Genomic DNA, 19796 nt, shown 5'->3' on the forward strand with positions numbered 1-19796 from the left:
TTTTTTTTTTAACCCCCTCACATGAATGTGTTCCTGCACAGGCTTCCTGCCTGCTCCCATTAAGTGGGCTCTTTGTGCTGATGCCAATATTTCCGAGGTTCTAACAGCCTCCTCTTCGAAGTCAGCTCAGGTCAATAGGGAGCCCCAGGTTTGAGCTTCCCTGAGCCCACATGGGGCCAACAAGCAGCACTGGCTGACGGGCAGGACAACAGGGCTCTTTGCTCAGGCTGCTTTATCAACCTCCACTGCTCTTTCAGGTCCCCAAGGAAGGCAAGAGAGGTGTATTTTTTTTAAATGATAACTATAGCCACTAACTATTTCCTAGATGCCAAGTCCTGTGTGAAACATTTTATATATGTTAATCTTGTTTTAGTCTCACATCATCTCTGGGAAGCAGATTATTTTCAGATGAGGAAACTAAGGTTCAAAGATTCTCATCAACCTGGCCAAGAACATACAGCTCAAAAAAGAGAATTTTCATGGGGTTGGAAGTTCACCTTCATAAAATTTGACTCACTGTTCCACAGAGATCTCAACAATACGGAGAGAAGGCCTTAGCCTCCCCACACCCTCCTTTGTGCCCTCAGTGAGCACAGGACACTTCCACCAGAACATCCAAAACACTCTAGTGCCTTTTTCTGTCTCTGTATCCTCTGTGAGACTATAAGCTACTGGAAGGTAGGAGTCATGTCTCATTTGCTACTCAAAAAGAGAGCATGGTACAGTGGTGAGGAGCTCAGGCTGGGGGCCAAAGCTTGTTTTGAATTCTGACTCTACCACTTATTGGTCATTTGACTAAGTCACTTCTAAGACTCAGTTCTGTCTATAAAAATGAAGGTAGTTATAGCACCGGCACAATCAACACTCAGCAACTGTGACATATCACCTGTATCTCCGGCTACGAGTATAGTGCCTGGCACAAGCAGAATCTCAGAAATGCCCAGGGAGCAGAGACTCCACCACATTTGGCTGTGACTGGCTTCCTGTAGTAACAAGTACACAGGCACAAAGTCCTGGGTCTCAGGGGTCCTCCAACCCAGAACAAATTTCTGAACTGCTTGCCCAGAACCCATAGGACCTTGCCAGCAAACAGCTTTCCTCTGCTTGCTTGAGAACAGCTGATGCTGAATCCACACTCAAATGGTTGCTGTGCCTCCGTAAGGTGAGACAGATCCCAAAATAAACCAGAAGACAGAGAGAGACAGGAAAATCACTTCCAGGAACAAGCGGCTCACGGTGGGGATGCTGACGGTAATAACAGAGGCAGGCAGACTTCAGCAGAGTGAGCTACAGCTGCTCCAGGGCTGAAAGGCTGGGGCCCAATTCCCACCTGGCCTGGCGGGAAGGCCCATAAAGTCATGCATAGGTCCCCTGGTGTTCCAGGCCACAGCAGGCAGCCTGGAAAACTACCTTCCTATGAGCCCAGACCATGTAGCCCAGGATGCCCTCCTTGGAGGTCTGAGGACAAGAGAGCTGAGGTCCTCCCTTCAGAGACCTGAGGGGACAAAAGTTACCAAACTGGGGATAATACCTGTCAACAAAAACTAGCCATTTTCTTAAAAGTCCCCAAAAGATACTCCATCATCTTCCTTGTGCCAGGTCCCTGACTTCCAGGCAGAAAAAGCTGTGCTAACCCCTTCTGCTCCCTCATCAAAATTCTCTGCAGAGGGAGAGAGGGAGGACACTTGAGGACCACAGAAGTCTCTCTCATTCACCATAAGTCCCCTTCACCATCGAAGACCAGAGAGGACAGGAAGCCTACACACTCATGCACACTTACTGGCATCCAATTCCACAAATTTAAGGAGTAGCACAAATGGAGAATTTACCATTTAAAATCAGAACTGAGCATACTGACTAGTATCTTAATGTCAAAAATCCTCACAACAGAGAGGACAGGACATTTCCCCCATATCACCAATGGGGAAACTGAAGAGGAGAAGGATTCAGTGACTCGCCCAAGATCCCCTAGATAGCAAAGCTAGGATTTTGAACGCAGGACTGGCTGAGTCTAAAGTCTGTCCTCTTGGTATTATGCTAAGCGAAATAGGTCAATCAGAGAAAGACAATTATCATATGATCTCACTCATATGTGGAATTTGAGAAACAAAACAGAGGAAAACAGAGGAAGGGAGGGAAAAAGAAAATAAGATGAAATCAGAGAGGGAGACAACCATGAGAGACTCTTAATCATAGGAAATAAACAGAGCTGCTGGAAGGGAAGGGGGTGGGGGGATGGGGTAACTGGGTGATGGTCATTAAGGAGGGCACATGATGTGAGGAGCATTGAACTCTACATCTGAAACTACTAATACACTATATGTTAATTAAATGAATATAAATAAAATAAATAAATATAAATAAATAAATAAAGTCTGTCCTCTTAACTGCTAAATTATATTACCTCCCCAATCATGTACCCATCAAACAAGTTCCTACAACTGGTTACATTCCTTTTAACATTCCTTCAAGTAGCTGTGTTGGAAGCTCCCAGGCAGCACTCAGAATGTGGGGGATTAAATATTATACTCTAATTGAAGGCAAGTGCCAGCTATCCACACAGACCACCGAGAGGTCAATTTGCTGCCAACAGACACACCTACAAAATCTTCTTAATATAACAAACAGAACACCTCAGTCCTGTACCGGGCCCAACAAAGTCTTCTCTGCCTCCACTGGTCTGACTCCACAGCAGCACACTCTGAATCACCCCACATCACACACTCAGGCCAGAATAAGCTTCTCACCTAACCTTCCCTCACCCATCCCACTTTGAGGGCGAATATAGGCAAAAACACTCTTGGGATGGGGCAGGCATGACTAGAACCAGAACTGCTTTGTCCCCTGAGCTGTGGGGCCTGAGTGTCTGTGCTCAATCACAACACACCACTTTTGGGGCAGTTTCAAGGTAATTTGGTGCAGATTTTATAAGAGGCTCTTGAGAAACTAGAAGGTAGAGGGTGATGTCAATGGGGTATCAAGTTAATGTGAAAATCAGTGTTCCACTCTAATTCTCCAGAAGGCACTCAGAGCCCTCAGCTTGCCCTTCTCACAAATGCTCTGGCTCTCCCTCCCCAAGGTTAGAGAGAGGGGCTCTTTTGTTTAAAATTAACACAGCAGCCCAACTGCCAGGTCAGAACTTTCAGGCTTGTTCTACAATGCGGACCAGGGCCTTGAAGGGTGCCGCAGGAAAAGAGATGCTAGGATTAGGGGTCACAGGATATTGACCTCATCTGCTCTAAGCACTTGCCTTTACAAGTGGTATAAGCACTTTTAACCCCAACAAACCAGTGGAAACAGCCCACATATTCCATGCCCCATTCTGGTGAGCCCTCTTGTTTCAGTCCTCAAGGCTCAGGGAGCTCAGTTCTCAGAGAAGCTGTGGGAGGACAGCCAAAGGTCAGATCTGCTGAACCCCATACCGCTGTTCTTTTTTTCTTTTTTTTTTAAAGATTTTTATTTATTTGACAGAGAGTGACACAGCAAGAGAGGGAACACAAGCAGGGGGAGTGGCAGAGGGAGAAGCAGGCTCCTCAATGAGCAGGGAGCCCGATGCGGGACTCGATCCCAGGACCCTGGGATCATGACCTGAGCCGAAGGCAGACGCTTAACGACTGAGCCACCCAGGCGCCCCCATACCTCTGTTCTTAAAACCTCCCTCTACCCCATGCCTTGGGCTCCTACTTCACTTGCTTGGTGCTTCATCACTCTTCAGTGGCACCAACAACCTGTATGCAAGCCCAGCAGGAGTGCTAGTGCTACCAGAAAGTTGGCTGGCACGGTGAAGGCTGCCCCTGCCAGCTCAGCAGCAATGGGGGCAGTGAGGACATGGTGATGAATACTGGCTCGGAGCTGATGAAACCACGGTGGCAGCTGCGACGGCTGGCCTCCACCTTGCCACAGTGCAGACTGCAAACAGCCCACTCTTGAGAACAGACCCAAGGGTTCCCATAGTGGGGCTACAGTCAACAAGGCTGGGACTAGAAGGACAAAGGTGAGGAAGGTGGGTCTAGGCTCTGTGGTCAGTGACCTAGGATACATCAGCTGAATGACACAAGTCAACGAGCCTCAGTATTTTCATAGGAAAATGAAGACAATCACAGTTCCTACAGTTGTGAAGACTGAACAAGATTATGCACATGAAGCACCTAACACAGTACCTGAATATGGTAAACTCTCCACAAATGCTGGTTACTTTGTAAGCCATGGGCCCCGGTTCATGAAAGGGCTCGAAAGTTGCTCTTTCTGAGGATGCCCCATTTAGAAACCAGGCCAGGACCAGCCCCTGTTTCTTGGCACAGGTTCCTTTAGCAACAGAACACTCCTGCCCCAAAACCGGTGCTCAGTACTCTCCCGTGAACAGTATTTCAGCAGCACTGAGCCGAGCAGCAGAGCCTAAAATAGCATTTGCAGAGTGAGGCACATGTCACTGCCTCTTCTGTGTTTCAGAAGCACAAGGAAAGAAAGTTTTCAATCACTTGCTCGGAAAGCTCGACCACCCACCACCTGCCTCCCTTTCAGGGCATCACATGCCACAATCTCTGTTCTGCTGGAAAATGAAGGTCCCTCAGCCCGGCAGCAGCAGTCATCATTCAGAAGGACCGCACTGTTCCCCTCCAGTGGGCTGGAGACTGCTCTTTCAAAGCAGCCCTGTGGGGACGAAGGACATACATACTTAGAATTCAGAGTATGTTTCACAGGGAGAGGTCTGGGCTGGGTACCTGGCCGAAGGGCCTGCCACTCATGGGTCGGGTGAAACACCTCCAGGACCTCGGGGTCCAGCTCCTCTTCTGCTGTGGTTTCCCTTCTCTCCGCTTCTTTGGTGCTGCTCTTCTCTGGGCTGGTGAGCGCAAACTCCTTCAGAGAGAGGAAAACGCAGGGCATGACCCACCATAGCTAGGCACCAGGCAAACAAAGAACATGGCCTGGGTGGTATACCCTTGTCCCCTCCCCAGCCTTGTTTGGACCCTTCACAAGGTTGGCTTCAGAACCAGTATAAGTGAGGTGATACGGTTAAATGAACACACAGCATGTGTTATGCGTATAGGAGTAAGGAAAAACTTTTGTATATGAGTGAGGAAAAACTCCACAAAGTTCATTACTATCTTTTTTTTTAATTTAATTTAATTTCTTTATTTGACAGAAAGAGCGACAAACCACGAGCACGGAGGAGAGGAAGAAACAGGCTCCCTGCTGAGCAGGAAACCCGACATGGGGCTTGATCCCAGGACCCTGGGATTATGACCTGAGCCGAAGGCAGACTCTCAACCAACTGAGCCACCCAGGTGCCCCAGTTCATTACTATGTCAAGGGGGTTAAGGGAACAACCTGGGGAGAGGGGTTGGCAGAAGGAGACAATAAGAGCCTTTTGCTTTTTTTTACTTGCCATGTTACTAAACTGTGATGTCTGGAACTCTCACCTAGTTGCTCTTACAAATAAAAAAAGATGTATTTAAAAGAAAAAAAAATATATATGAATGGGAGAACAGGTCTTCAAATGGCCACCCCAGACATACAAAAGCTGCCAGCTGAGGCCTGACTGATTCCTATGCAGCCCAGCAGGGCACAACAAGGGCCTGGCAATTCTCCAGGGTGCCTATAGGGCACGAATGACCTTCTGGGACATTACAATCCACGGTGAAAGGGCTGCAGGTGGGAAGCTGGGAGTCCAGCTGGGCTGAGGAGGGAAGAAGCCAAAGCTGAAAACCAATTCCTAAAACCTGTTTCCTTCCACCCCCTGGAGAGCATGGAGGATTAATGAGATGGTGTCTGTGGAGCACTCTGAGCTCAGGAGACAGAGATGCAAGATAAATACAAAGTATTATTCATTTTGCTCCTTCCCGGAGCTCCCATTCTTCCTGTCCCATTTTTAAATCTTTCTTGCATAAAAGCAGTAGGGCCTCAGGAAACTGTAAACAGAGGGTTCCAGAGCTCTGGGATAGCAAGGAGGAACCCCCACGAGCACACTGGGAGTTTATTTCAGCCTTCAACCCCCCGGAGTCGTCCTCTAATAACAGAGAGCATATTTTGTGAATTCCTATGAACCCAAACCCGAGCTAGGACCTTTACACACATCTCATTTTGGTTTCCCGACAATCCTAACCTTGCATGGGAGGTAGAAATGCATCTCTTCCAAGCAGCACCCCAGCTCCAGATAGGTATCCCCAGCTACCCAGTACCTAAGGGTCTGACCTTTAAGTAACTGTCAGAGAAAAGGGCAAGGTGTTTAGTTAATGATCATGACAGTGTAAAGCCCCTCCAAGGATTTTTACATTTTAACAAGAAATACAGGCATGAAATTCAGATGGCAGGATTTCAGATCTTGTTAAGGACCAGTAAGGAAGAGATCTTGGACAAGAAGAAGCCCTCAAATCATGTCACAAGTAATGAGAAGCAAAGACTACAGCACAGTGGTTAAGAACTCAAGCTCCACATCACATAACCAAAAGTGCAAATCCTAGTTTCTTGTCACTCCCGGAAAGTTACTTAGTTTTCTAAGCCCGCTTTCACATTTGTGAAGTGGAAGTAACAGCGACATCTAGCTCATACATGAGATGAGGCACCACCTTGTAAAACACTAGCCCTGGGTACGTGGTAGGCACTACTCTTATTACCTGTAAAGACAACCATAGCTTCCAGGTTGGGTGAGTCTGTGCTAGGACATCCAATAGTGACTCTACACTATGACAGGACTCAGGCAGGTCAGGTTTGGGTTGTGATCACCTGAGCCGCCTGGCCCATCAAACCTCTTGTACCCCTTCAACATGGAGTTTGCACAGATCTGAGCTCAAAAGAAAACTAGGAGCAGAACAGCAGCCATGCTTGTGGGACTAAAAGAAAGACAGAATGGCAGGAGACATTGGCCAAAAGCTGTTATTTCCTAAGAGCAGGCTCTGTGTCAGTCTCTTTCACCAGCGTGCTCCCATGCCCAGCACAGGACTTAGTTTACTGTCATCCAAGAACAAAGGAAAGAAGGAACAAGCCTCTCCACAGGCAGGTACGTGTTCTGGATGCCTTGCACTGAGGCAAGCCCAAAGAAGCCATGCCCACTAGAACCCAGGGAGTAGTCCCACATTCCAGAACAAAGACTACCTTGTCCACAAAATAACCCAAACCTGTGTAATCCAGGGCCCATCCATGCTGGTCAGCCTCTGCCATAAGCACCATACACTGGACCATAGGACTAGGGGAATGTTAATAAAATTTACCTCCAAAGCGTGTGGGTCAAAGGCCTCAAGGGGCCAAGGACGGCCGGGTGTCCAACAATGTGCTGTGAAAACTGGAGCCCTCCTGCCTTGACTAAGGAACACAGCTGCTACTCAGCTGGTCAATGAAAAAAAGAAAACAGAGAAACAGATTTTTACATCAACTTTTCTTATTTTAGAACACTAAGAGGGCCAAACTAAACATCTCTAAGCTTTAAACTGCAGCTCTTGTTTTAGTCTATTAGCCAGGTAACTCCTGGCAGGTGTGGCTGTAAGCAAGCAACCAACCAAATTTTCATCACCAAGAGAAGCAGAAAGAGGCAACAGGAATGGTGATGATGAAAACATGGCAGAAAGCCCTTCAAACTCTAAGCTAAGCCCGTGTTCATTCTCTTGACTAGAGACTGAGAAAGCCTCTTTTCCTAGATTTCATTTAAGGTCAATAGAGTAAATTCAAGAAGGAAACTGATAAACCCCTGAGCCACATGCCTCAAGCCCTAGAGGAGCTAATAATCCCGCCACTGCTCCAAATGTTTTTTGAGCTTCCGCTTGGTGTCACCTCTGAACCCGATTTTAAGCTACATACACACACACACGCACGCACACACATGATCTGCCATTATTTTACAGTACAAATCAGTCTTTAGTGCGGGTGATGGAAAATTGGTGCTCCTCTGATCAGCTCACCCTATTCACCAAATCTAACTCTGAGTGACTTTGGACTATTGCCCAAATCACATCTGACAAGCACTGAGGGTGTCAGTCGGTTCAAAAGGGCACTCCAGAAAAGGTTCTGAGAAAAAGCAGGTCACGGGGCATGAGGTTGTAATGGTAACAGCAGCTACCAACCGTAGCTCCAGGCTATAAAGTGCCTTCCATGCCTCACAACTCAGCCAAGTTTCATCTGTGAAGCACACACTTTCATTCCCATTTTACAGATGAGGAGAAGTACGGGGCCTGTGCAAAAAATCACACTGCTAAGAAAAGCAGAGCAGAGATTTAAGTCAGGCCTGCCTGGCTCCAAAGCCCATGCAGGAATTTGGACTCCCTTCAGTGTTTCTGTTCTTAGTTATGTGTCCTAATGGCTATGCCCTGCATGCTGGGGGAATGAAGGGGTAGGGGGGGGCAGGGAGATCACCCTAGCATGTCTTCCAGCATATCCTCCACTCCCAGGGGAAAGGGAAGACTTTCATGGACCAAGTAAAAAAACCACAGTCCCAGAGAAAGGACAAGCAAGACTAGCCTCTCTGAGCTTGGGCAGTGTCCTGTGTCCTTTACAGAGATAAAGACCAAGAGGTGACAGAAGCCAGCCATCCCTTGGTCAACTCTCAAGTAAACCCCACATCTCGTGCCCTCTCAGCTGGCTTCTCGGGGCTCCATTCCATGCTGAAACCTCAGCACTCTCTTTTCCCTGCCACCATCACTCCAAATACCAATTTCTTCTCAACTGACTGGCAAGACATTCCAGCTAAGGTGTTAGCTGACAACAGCTTACCATGTCTCACTTCCTTGCACTTGTATCTGCATAAGAGATTCTTAAAGACCAAAGCCTTCAAGATCCAGGAGAATGAATGAATCTCTAATGGTAAGTTGACTGATGCTGTGACAGAGACAAACTGCCAGGGCAACACTCTGGGACAGGATCCGTACCTGACAGAGCCCTACTTTAAACCATAAAAGCAGCCACCCCCTTACTAAAAATAACAGCTGACATTTATTGACCATACTCTGCCAGTCCCAATGCTAGGTGCTCTATATATGTAATCACATTTCATCTACACTGAAATCTTAACAGAAAGGATCAACCCTATTTTCTGGATGAGGAAACAAAACTCAGAAATGGCCAAATTGCCAACGTAGGTGGCAAAAGGGAACTTACCAAGGGTCTGCACTCCTTCCACTGGTCCCACTACCTTCCACATCGTTCACTACCTTCCTGAAGTCCAGGATACCACACAACCACACCCCTTCAGCATCCACACTGCTCCTAAGCTGTGGCACCCCAGAGAGGTAGGACAACAGAATCCAGGAAAGGTGGCTGGCTCCACCTCATACCCTGATACACATACCCTTTCCTGGGTGGCCATTAACCTGCACAAAAGCCCTTGGGGAGGACAATTCCAGGCCACCAGGATCTCTTGCCTGGACTCCAGGCTCTGAAGAAAGGATCATAACCGCCCCCATCTCCCCCACCACCCATTTTCACTGTTGTGAAGGTGGCTGGCTGCATAATTTGGATTTTAAATGCCAACAGGGCAGCAATTTTTATGGTATGAGAGAAAAGATGCTTCAACTCCTACTTGTGCTTAGCACATGATGAAAGATTATGACAAATGGATACAGCTTAGGAACAGACATAAGGATAAAAGTAGCTTCTGTTGATGAAAGTCAGTATTAACATTTTTCTGAGACTAGACTCAATAGAGCTAATATAAATGGGCCAGAATAATTATGGCTCTGAAAACTCATCTATTTGGTTGGACTATTATCCAAAAGGGACTTACTAACACACAGTCCTTAAGCAAATTCATCAGCACGTTTTTGTTAATTGTGCATCTGCTAAAGCTCATGATGGGGAGCACCAGATCCTGAGGAGCTGCAGGTTGGGGCAGGGGGACGGGAAGTAGCCCTGATCCCTTGAGACAATTGTGCGCTTTTCTGGCCGAGGCTATGCCAAGGACAGACCCTAACTCATGCTGTGACCGGTCCCACCCTCAGGGGCCAATGGGATCTCATCCTCATTATCCTTGAGGAAAAGGCCAAAAAAAAAAAAAAAAAAGAAAAAAAACCCACAAAAAACAACAACAAAAAAAAACCAGCACCAGTAAGATCTTAGAGAACACTAAAAGCTCAAAAGAATTCGTGACTCCTAACTGCACTTTCTCTTCTGCTCCACGAAGTGGGGAGAAAGGCAGGGAGAAAACAAATGACTTTAGAGAGAAGGTGGAAGCTTGCCATGAGCCAGAGGTGAACCTCAGCTGAGCTGGATTGTTATTAAATTCATCACAATTGTCATTTGCACTTCAAGGCCCTCCTGCTCCAAAGCCTGCAGCACTTACCCAACATTTAGGAGCCCCTGGGGTTGGGGAAGGTGGCCAGGGGAGGGCGAAACTGTCAGAAAGCTGACAGTCAAGGCTTCTCTTGACTGTCAAGGGGGCATTGGGAGCTGGTCAAGGGCAGGCTGTAGCTAGGGCCAGCCAGGGAAACAGGGCCAGGAGCCTTGGCGTGCTGCAGCCAGGCCAAGCTCAGAGCCTTCTCGGTCATTCCACTCCTGGCTGTGGCAGTGACAGAAACCCTGAGCTGTTAGGTCTAGGTTAATGAAGAGAGGCCTGGAATGAACAGGGAGAAAAGGACAGAAGGAAAGAGAACAGAGAGAGAGACAGACGGAGAAAGCACAAGGAAGACAGGAGTAGAAGAAGCAGAATCTTACTTGGTGCTCACGACACAGGCAACCAGCTCTTGGGGAGAATCCTGACCTTCCCAATTCTGCCACAAACTAGCTGAATGATCATGGCCAAGTTACTTAATGTCTCTGAGCCTCGAGATCCTTCTCAAAATAAGGATAATAACTGTAGTTGTCTACTTTGTAGGGTTGTTGAGGGGATTAAATGAGAATACACATAAAGCACTTAATAAACCACTTGGTACATGGTAAATTCATCATTATTGATATTATTATTGTATCATCATCATCATCATATTTTCTCCAAAGGGAAACTATACTATGAGCTTTAAACAGAGGCCAGAGGAGTAAGGTGTGGGGTTGGTGCGGGGCGGGGAGGTTGGAGAAGTACCCATATACCCTGATCCAGTGCTGCCCACATTCCTGTAAGAAAAATAAAAGCTCACCCTACTCCCACAGAAGCCTTGATGGCATGGAGGCTTTCTTGGACCTTACAGGGATTCTTCTATTTGTGCTAAGATATTTACCGGGTTCTGATGACTGAGGCAGAAGGTGAAGCAGGAAGCCATCAGCAGCCCAAGCAGCATTCCCAGAAGAGCCATCCTAGAAGGGGGCAGGTCCTGGAGAGCCACAGATACAGACCTGAGGAAAATAAAAAAGAAAACAGAAGGTCAACAGGAATCTGGTGCCTGATCCCCCAGCACTGTGATTCCCAAGATGTCACTTGTTCAATGGATAACAGACATTTTCCGCATAGAGGTATCAAAGGTCTTCTACCACAGGATAAGACCTAAAGGAAGCCAGGGCGCCTGGGTGGCTCAGTTGTTAAGCATCTGCCTTCGGCTCAGGTCATGATCCCAGGGTCCTGGGATCAAGCCCCACATTGGGCTCCCTGCTCCGCAGGAAGCCTGCTTCTCCCTCTCCCACTCCCCCTGCTTGTGTTCCCTCTCTTACTGTGTCTCTCTCTGTCAAATAAATAAAATCTTAAAAAAAAAAAAATAGATCTAAAGGAAGCCTCCATCTCCCATAAGTTCAGTCACTCATGGGCAGATATGCCTTGGTTGGTAGCATAGAGCCAAGGAGGACTCTTACATGAGATACAACGGCTGTGGTTCCTTCCTTCCTCATTATCAACTTGTCAGGTTGTACAGGGTGGTATTGGCTGTGACAGTGAGAGAAAGAAACTAACCAATTTATTTGTGTGTGAACACACCTGAGCCCAACTCCTCATAAGCCTTCATTATCATTCACTTCTAAACCATGCTCACTGTTATACCTGAAGAAAGATGCCATCAGTATCCCAACAACCAGCAAAGTTCAATATTCCCAAGCCACAAAGCCTTACACATCGCTTTTCAAATGGCCAAACAATTTTGGGAGGCCAGGGGAGGGCCTGAAGCACAGGCCCTAGTACCTGTGAAAATTAAAAAAGGATAAAAGGATATCCCATGTTCATGGATTAGTGACTTAATATTGTTAAGACGACAATACTACCCAAGGCAATACGCAGATTCAATGCAATCTCTATCAAAATACCAATGCTGTTACAGAAGTGGAGAAACCCATCCTAAAATACATATGGAATTTCAAGGGACCCAGAGCAGCTAAAAAGATCTTGGAAAAAAAGAACAAAGTTAGAAGACTTGTATTTCCTGATTTCAAAACTTACTAAAAAGCTACAGTTATCACAACAGTGTGGTACAGCCTTAAGGACAGACATAAGGACCAATGGAATAGAGTTGAGGACCCAGAAATAATCATGTATGGTCAACTTATTTTCAACAAGGGTGCCAATACCACTCCATGGGGAAAAAACAGTCTCTTCAACCAACTGTTCTGAGACAAGTAAATAGCCACATGCAAAAGATGAGATGGACTCTTCCCTTACACCACATACAAAACTTAATTCAAAACAGATCAAAGACCAGGGCGCCTGGGTGGCTCAGTCGTTAAGCATCTGCCTTTGGCTCAGGTCATGATCCCAGGGTCCTGGGATCGAGCCCCACATCGGGCTCCCTGCTTGGCGGGAAGCCTGCTTCTCCCTCTCCCACTCCTGCTGCTTGTGTTCCCTCTCTCGCTCTCTGTCGAATAAACAAACAAAATCTTTTAAAAATAAATAAATAAAAGACCTAAATTTAAGAGCTAAACTTTTAGGGAAAAAAAAACATATAGAAAATCTTCATAACCTTAGATTTGGCAGTAATTTCCTAAAAAGGACACCAAAACCACAGGTGATTTAAAAAAATAGGTAAATTGAGCTCCATAGATATTTTAGAACTTTTGTGCCTCAAAAGACATTATCAAGAGAGTGAAAAGACAACCAACAAAATGGGAGAAAATACTTGCAAATCACCTATCTGTTAAGGTTTAATAACCAGAATATATCAACAACTCCTACAACTCAACAACAAAAAAACAAGCAACCCAAATTAAAAACAGGCAAAGGACTTGAATGGACATTTCTCTAAAGAAGATAGACAAATGCCAATAGGGACATGAAAATATTCTCAACATCATTAATCATTAAGGAAATGCAAATCAAAGCCACACTGATTTACTACTTCACATCCACTATGATGGCTGTAATTTTTTTAAAAAAGGAAAATAACCTATATTAACAAGGATGCAGACAAACTGGAACCCTTATACATTGCCGGTGGGAATGTAAAATGCTGTGGAACAAAGTTTAGCAGTCCCTCAAAAAGCAAAACACAGAATTACCTTATGATCCAGTAATTCCACCCCTAGGTATTTATTCCACACAACAGACCTGAAAACAGTGACTCAAACATAGTTCCATGTGAATGTTCATAGCAGCATTATTCACAATAGCCAAAAGGTGGGAATAACCCCAATACCCATCAACAGAGTTTTTTAAATGTTGTATATACATACAATGGAATATTATTTAGTCATAAAAAGAATGAAATTCTGATACATGATTCAACATGAATCAACCTTGAAAACGTTATATGCCAAGTGAAATAAGCTAGACACAAAAGAAAAGATATTGCTATGAATCTACTTAAATGAATTCTCTTCAGCAGGCAAATTCAGAGAGACAGAAAGTAGATTACAGGTTACCAAGGGGAGTTACTACTTAATGGGTTTCTTAGTGAAACAATTTTGGTCAGTACACTAGAGCAGCAGTCAAGATAACTTAATCCAAATTGCTGAATCACTATATATACTATATACCTGAAACTAATATTACACTCTATGTTCACTAACTGGAATTTAAATAAAAACGTTAAAAAAAAAAAGAGCGAGAAACACATGTACTTTAAAAAAAATTGGCAAATAGTCTAGAAAGAAGGGCAAAAATAGAAACAAAATGAAACAAGCGAAACATTTTTAAGAAGCCTTAGAAAAAGTCAGGACATGTCAGCATTAGTCCAGACCCTTATAAAAGGCTTGTGCGTTGGTCACTCGGCCCTAATATACCTTACTAGGCAGTTTACTCAATAGAGGCTTAACTGTGTTCGTTATAGGGGAACATCTCTGAAGAGTATGGTATTTACCTTTTCTCTTTGCTCTTCCTGCCATACTCCACATTCCACCACAGGAAATTGGTCCTATAACAGGACTGCAGTGAGACCCAAAGCCCTGTCTGAACCCATTCTCAGAAGTTATTACCCCCTTGCCCAGCCCACACCTTCTCAGAGGCAGACGGAAACTTTCCCTAAGGACATCTGGAGCCATAAAGGAAAACAGCCCTGCTGGACCGGCACTGTGCTAAAAAAGCATAGCCAAATGGAAAAGCAAAGGCTTGGACACTAAAAATAGCTGCTACACTCACCCAGCAGCAAAAGCCTTTGCTTTCTGCCAGCTTCTCCCCTCTTTTTTCGTCGACAAAATGGAACGGCTGAGTGCCACATGAGCTTTCCCCAGCAGCTTGGCTCCCTGGGGCACCAACACACTGAAAGGCAGGGAGTGAGTTCACCGCACAGCATTAGTTCTAGACAGGTGCCTGACCGTGCCTGGCTGTGTTGGGGGTGAGTGAGCAGGCTGGGTGAGGATGAACAAGGAGCAGAGGCTTCCACATCAGGAGTGAACAGGTTGGGAAGGACCAGGGAGATGGGTCCCAGGAACATACAATGTTCCCTGGAGATTCCTATAATGCCCCATACCTTTCTTAATCCACAGCCTTGCCCGTGGGAAAAAGGAGAGTCAAAAATGGGAGTGGGGTGCATTATTGGGAAACATACCGTAAGAGAAAACAAAGCCTGTCCCCAAAGCAACAGGTTTCCCTTCCCTGCATGAAGAGTGTTCATGTGTCCACGGATGGACACACACACACAGTTAAACACTCCCTTCTCACAGCCAGGGAAAAGCACTGGAATTGATGCTGGGGAAAAAGATGAGGAGGAAGAGATAAATGAGAATGAATTAGTCAAGGGCAAAGAAGACAAATGAGCAGGAGGAGAAAATACAGAAGAGACTGAGGCAAAAGAGGTTGGGAGCAGCTGATCCACACACAGCAGCTTCCCCACCTCCCAGAGTGGGAAGCAGAGTGGGGGGTGCGAGAGAAATAGCAGCTCCCACAGGGCTCCCAGCCGCCTCCGTCTCCCGCACGCGCGCACACACGCGCACACACACACACACACACACACACACACACACACACACACACACACACCCTCAGAAGCATTTTATGCCAATACTAAGGATGAGCGATCGATTCGTAAATAGATCCTTCATCTCCCCCCAATAGTTCCACATGGACTGTACACCTGACCTATTTATTGCCTCCATATATTTCTCCATGAAACACAGACAGAGAGAACATGTTGCAGGGAGGAGGTGCCAGGGGACAGAGCTAGGAGAAGTGAGGCTGGGAGAAAGGAATGAGACAGTTTCCCAAGCTTTGCAGGGGTACCCTAACAGCATGGGGAATGGTGTCCTGCGTCCTGCTAACTAAGGCCTGGCCTGCAGCCATGTCAACCTGGGCTTGGACCTTATTCAAGTAGCAGCAGGTGGAGACCATGCAGACACAGTTTTCTCTGGGCTTTATGCTCAAAGTGGGGTGAGCAGGGTGGGGGTGGGAAGAGGGAAAGGGGAAGTGGCACACAGCTATGTTTTACCAGGACTGCTCACAACACAACCAGGGACTTGGCCAGCAACAGCAGCAGCAAGAGAAAACCTTGTTACACTGACGTAAGTAAAGCCAAAGTCATGGCATCCCTTTGAGATACAGTTGGCACACTCGGCCTGAGGTCAGTGCCCTTCCCAAACCCTACTTGCCACCCACTAACCCTGGATTTGCCTCATCACCTGCCCCTACACACACTATAGAACAAATCTTCCCATCATCCTTGGCTCTTACTGGAGCACAGAGCAACATCTTTACATTTACAGTCTTCTTCTGACTTAAACCACCACCACTCGGTCTGGGAAAGGAAATATATTTCAATGTTCTACCAGTAACTCTTTCCTTAGGTATCCTTGGGCTTTGGGACAAAAAGATAATTAGGACTTGAAAGGCCCATTTTTTTCTCCTATCAAAACTGGCCATCTGTAGGCTGCACCTCTACTTAAATAGAGGTTGGATGCTCTCAGCAATCTGTATTTTCAGCTTCCTGTATTGTGCAGCTTACAGGAGCAGGTGTTTGGGGCATGGGTGGGACGAGGCCTTTGGACTCACCAGCCCTTGCCTTTCTTGATGCCTCATGTCCTCTATTCCATTCAGACAGAACTGGGGTAAAGGACTAGGCCCTGGATAAAAAATAAATAAAAATTTTAAAAAACCATCATCCCATAACTTTTATCTTCTCTAAAGGCAGGAAAACAAAAGAATGGGATGAGGATGGCAAAGTGGGACTGCTGGATCTCTGAAAGCTTCTTACATGGCTGGCTGGCCCCACGGACAGTGGCTGCTCTTATCCCAGGGCCAGAGCACAAGGAGAACAGGAAAAGGTCACAAGTGTCCTGGGCAGACAGGAGCACCTCAGCAAGCTACCTGGGAGCACTCTGAACTCCATCTCAGAAAATGCTCACACTCTTAACCTACAGCGTATATCCATGTATTTGTTTCCCCAAATCTAGAAGTGAAAGGACAAGAATTCCCACTTCCATCTTAAAAGAAGGGAACTTGAGCAAAGAGATAAAAACATTGGATAGAAAGTATAGTACATGAAGTTAGCATCAGAATGACCTAAGGCCAGTTCTTAGCTCTGTCAATTCCTAGCTATGTGATCTTGAACACAACTGTACTAGGCCTCAGTTTCTCCATCTGTAAAATGGGCAATAATAAGAGCTCCCACTTCAAAGAGTGTTAGGGAGGATTAAATAAATATATGGAAAGTGCATAATAAAGCATCTGGCACGTACTTATCATTAGAGTAGGGATGATGACTAGCTCTTCCACCCACAGGCCATCAGGGCCAGGCCAGGCACCCTGGAACCACTCTCCAGAGCTCTGCCTTCTGCAGGATCAACACATTCTTTAGCTGACCCTATACCTCAAACTTTAGGACAAAAGCTTTTTGTTGGGTATCTACTCCCAGGAGGTGAAGGAAACAGATGTTATGGGACAACTCCCCCCACCAGCTGAAAATGGAGAGACGAAAGCCAGTTTTCTGTTGAGCACCTAGGCAGACCCAGCACACTCAGTGCACTTCCCAGCATACGAGGGTCCAGAGAGCCAGGCCACCATCGTGTAGAACTGCCGGCTGCAGGAACAGCTGTGAAACAAACTTCTGCTTTCCAGACTGAAGGTTAGAGGATGAGCTCTTCCTACAGACACACATTCATTACTATTTATGGGCTGCACAAACTCATACACACACACACACACACACACACACACACACACACAGTCACTCACCTCTACACAAACAGAAACTTGCTGCCTAATTTGAGCAAATATGAAGCTGAAGAAACAATGCAAAAAGGACACTAAAAGGACAGCCTTGACAAGAGAAAACAATGTGTAAAGGCGTAGGAAAAGAAATGGATTTTTAAAGAAAAATTTAAAGGACAAGAGAAATAAGTTTGGAACAGTCAGGCAAACAGGCTCTTTCCCCCTAAGACATAAACTAAACAGAAAGTCAGGAGGTAAACAGCAATTAAATCCAAAGAGCCTTTGGACAGCAAAAGAAAAGTGGCTTCCAATCCCAGCCCAGCCTGGGTAACTGGCTGGGAGGCTGGACAGGGAACATCCTTAACCACTGACCATTTGTGTAATGGGGACAAGCGCAGTCCCCAGTATTGAAGCCATGCCTAGGGCCAAGTAAATGGAGACTGCTTTCAACAGACCCAAGGTACCCAAGAAAGAAAGTGATTAGAGGAGGCTGTTGAAGGAAGAAGGTTCACAAGAGACCTAAGCTTCTGCCTCAACAAAAAGCTGCAAAGCCAAAATCCATTTGTACAGCCTTCAAAAGAGAGCCCATTCCAGCAGCAATGTAAGGACAGGTGCTGGTCCCGCCAAAGAGCACATGGAGCCAAGAAGGACTCCAGAAACCCAGCAGGGACCGGAGCAACATGGGGTGGGATGAAAGGGGAAGGAAGCATTCCTGACCCCTTCTCAATACTCTGTACTCCAAAAGGTGAGGGACATGACCAATTCCATCCCTATTTTAGTAGGGAAGAAAACAGATCTTCAAGAAGGTAGCTAAGCATATTAGCAAAAAACTACAATCTCACAGACAAAAGACAATGGCTCCAGCTAAAAGAAATCAAGTGACAAGCAAAAAAGAGAGCAAAAGCAAAAGGGACAAAGCAAATAGGAGCCCAGCCTGGCCCTCTTCAGACCTATGCTATTCAACCACAGCCTTCAATAAATCTGAATGCTAGAAGGGAATTTAAGATTCAATCTTCATTTGCACTGCTAAAGATCTAAAAGACATAGCAGGCACTCACTCACTACATAAAGAATAACCAGGGGACGCCCGGGTGGCTCAGTCAGTTAGGCTCAGGTCATCATCCCAGGGTGCTGTGATCCAGTACCACATCGGGCTCCTTGCTCTGCGGGGAGCCTGCTTCTCCCTCTGCCTGCCACTCCCCCTGCTTGTGCTCTCTCTGACAAATAAATAAATAAAATCTTAAAAAAAAAAAAATAACCAGGGTTCAATGCCTTTAGGTCTGAAGCTTGTCAGTAGATCCAGGAAGGCTCTGGCAACTTCACACCTATCAAAGACAAAGAGGCAGAGAAAGGCTAGAGCAGGGTCAGAACTTTGATGCCATTACCACAGAGAATAATAAGCAAAGCAACAAGAATAGAGTTCCTGTCTTACGGAGAAAACCAGAGAGAAAGGAACAATGAGCAAGAATAATCTTCAAGTCATGGCTGGAGTTTAGGAAAAGAAAGCGAAGCAAGCAAGGCTATCAAACAAGGAACGGCAACAATAGTGCAGAATCAAAGAGGCCAAACAGAGGAGAGAACCCTGAGAAAATCAAGTTATAGGCAACAACGTCAAGAGATCAATCAGAATGAGGATGAAAAAAGCCACTGGATTTGGTGATGAGGCAGCCAGATGGGCCCTGCAAGAGAGGGCACACGTGAGAAGAAATAGAGGCACATAAGTAGAATCCTCTGAAAGCTTGAGTGGGTCCACTGAAGTTTGGAGATTTGGGGCCACTTCTCTAAATCCAATTTTTTCAATATTATCACTCAAGTCTTAATGATAACAGAGAAAAAACTGACTCCAATGGTCAGGTCCTACAGACGGATCCTCCAATGCCATACAAAGGCTTCTACGGTGGTGTAGAACTACCCTTCCAACACACCTGTCCTCGGGATAGTGACAGACACAGTCACACCTACAAAAGGGGGGTGGGCAGGGAAGCAAAGCTTCAAGAACAAACTCCCATTAGACACAACTCTACCTTCTCTGAGCTCTCAGCCATGCCTCAGACTGCTCAGAAGCTTTAGTCCTTGCACTTTATAATATGAGATGGAGAGAAATACCCCAATGACACCAAAACCCCTAGGAATCAAGTGCACTATCTGGGCCACCCACAGGAAAATAAATTCTGTCTCATAGTAGTTATAGTGAACATTTATAAAGCGCTTGCTATGTTCCAAGCAAAGTTCTAAGCTCATTCACTCTTCTCAACAACTCTCTGACAGCGTTCTAATATGTTTCTCATTCAGCCCATGAAGGGACTGAAATTCAGAAGGGTTAAATAACTTGCCCGAGTTCATGCAGCCAGAGAGTGGTAGTCAAGAATCAAAGCCAGTTGGCCCA

General features: G+C 46.0%; 1 protein-coding gene across 6 annotated transcripts in view; it reads right to left on the reverse strand.

Annotated features, from left to right (window-relative positions):
- The window catches only part of SIL1 (SIL1 nucleotide exchange factor), a 212035-nt gene that overhangs the window by 151779 nt on the left and 40460 nt on the right, over positions 1 to 19796 (reverse strand). For 4 of the 6 annotated variants that reach the window (XM_027606952.1, XM_027606951.1, XM_035727804.1 and 1 more), the window contains 2 exons: positions 11136 to 11250; positions 4722 to 4857 (listed from right to left, as the gene is read on the reverse strand). In XM_027606952.1, coding sequence (XP_027462753.1) covers positions 4722 to 4857; positions 11136 to 11210 — 211 coding nt within the window. In that variant the 5' untranslated portion in view covers positions 11211 to 11250. Of the gene's footprint in view, positions 1 to 4721; positions 4858 to 11135; positions 11251 to 14129; positions 14270 to 14407; positions 14528 to 19796 lie in introns of those variants that run through there. The other 2 variants (XM_027606956.1, XM_027606953.2) reach the window with 2 other exon arrangements.

Source organism: Zalophus californianus, chromosome 5 (assembly GCF_009762305.2).
Source record: "Zalophus californianus isolate mZalCal1 chromosome 5, mZalCal1.pri.v2, whole genome shotgun sequence".
NCBI lineage: Eukaryota > Metazoa > Chordata > Mammalia > Carnivora > Otariidae > Zalophus > Zalophus californianus.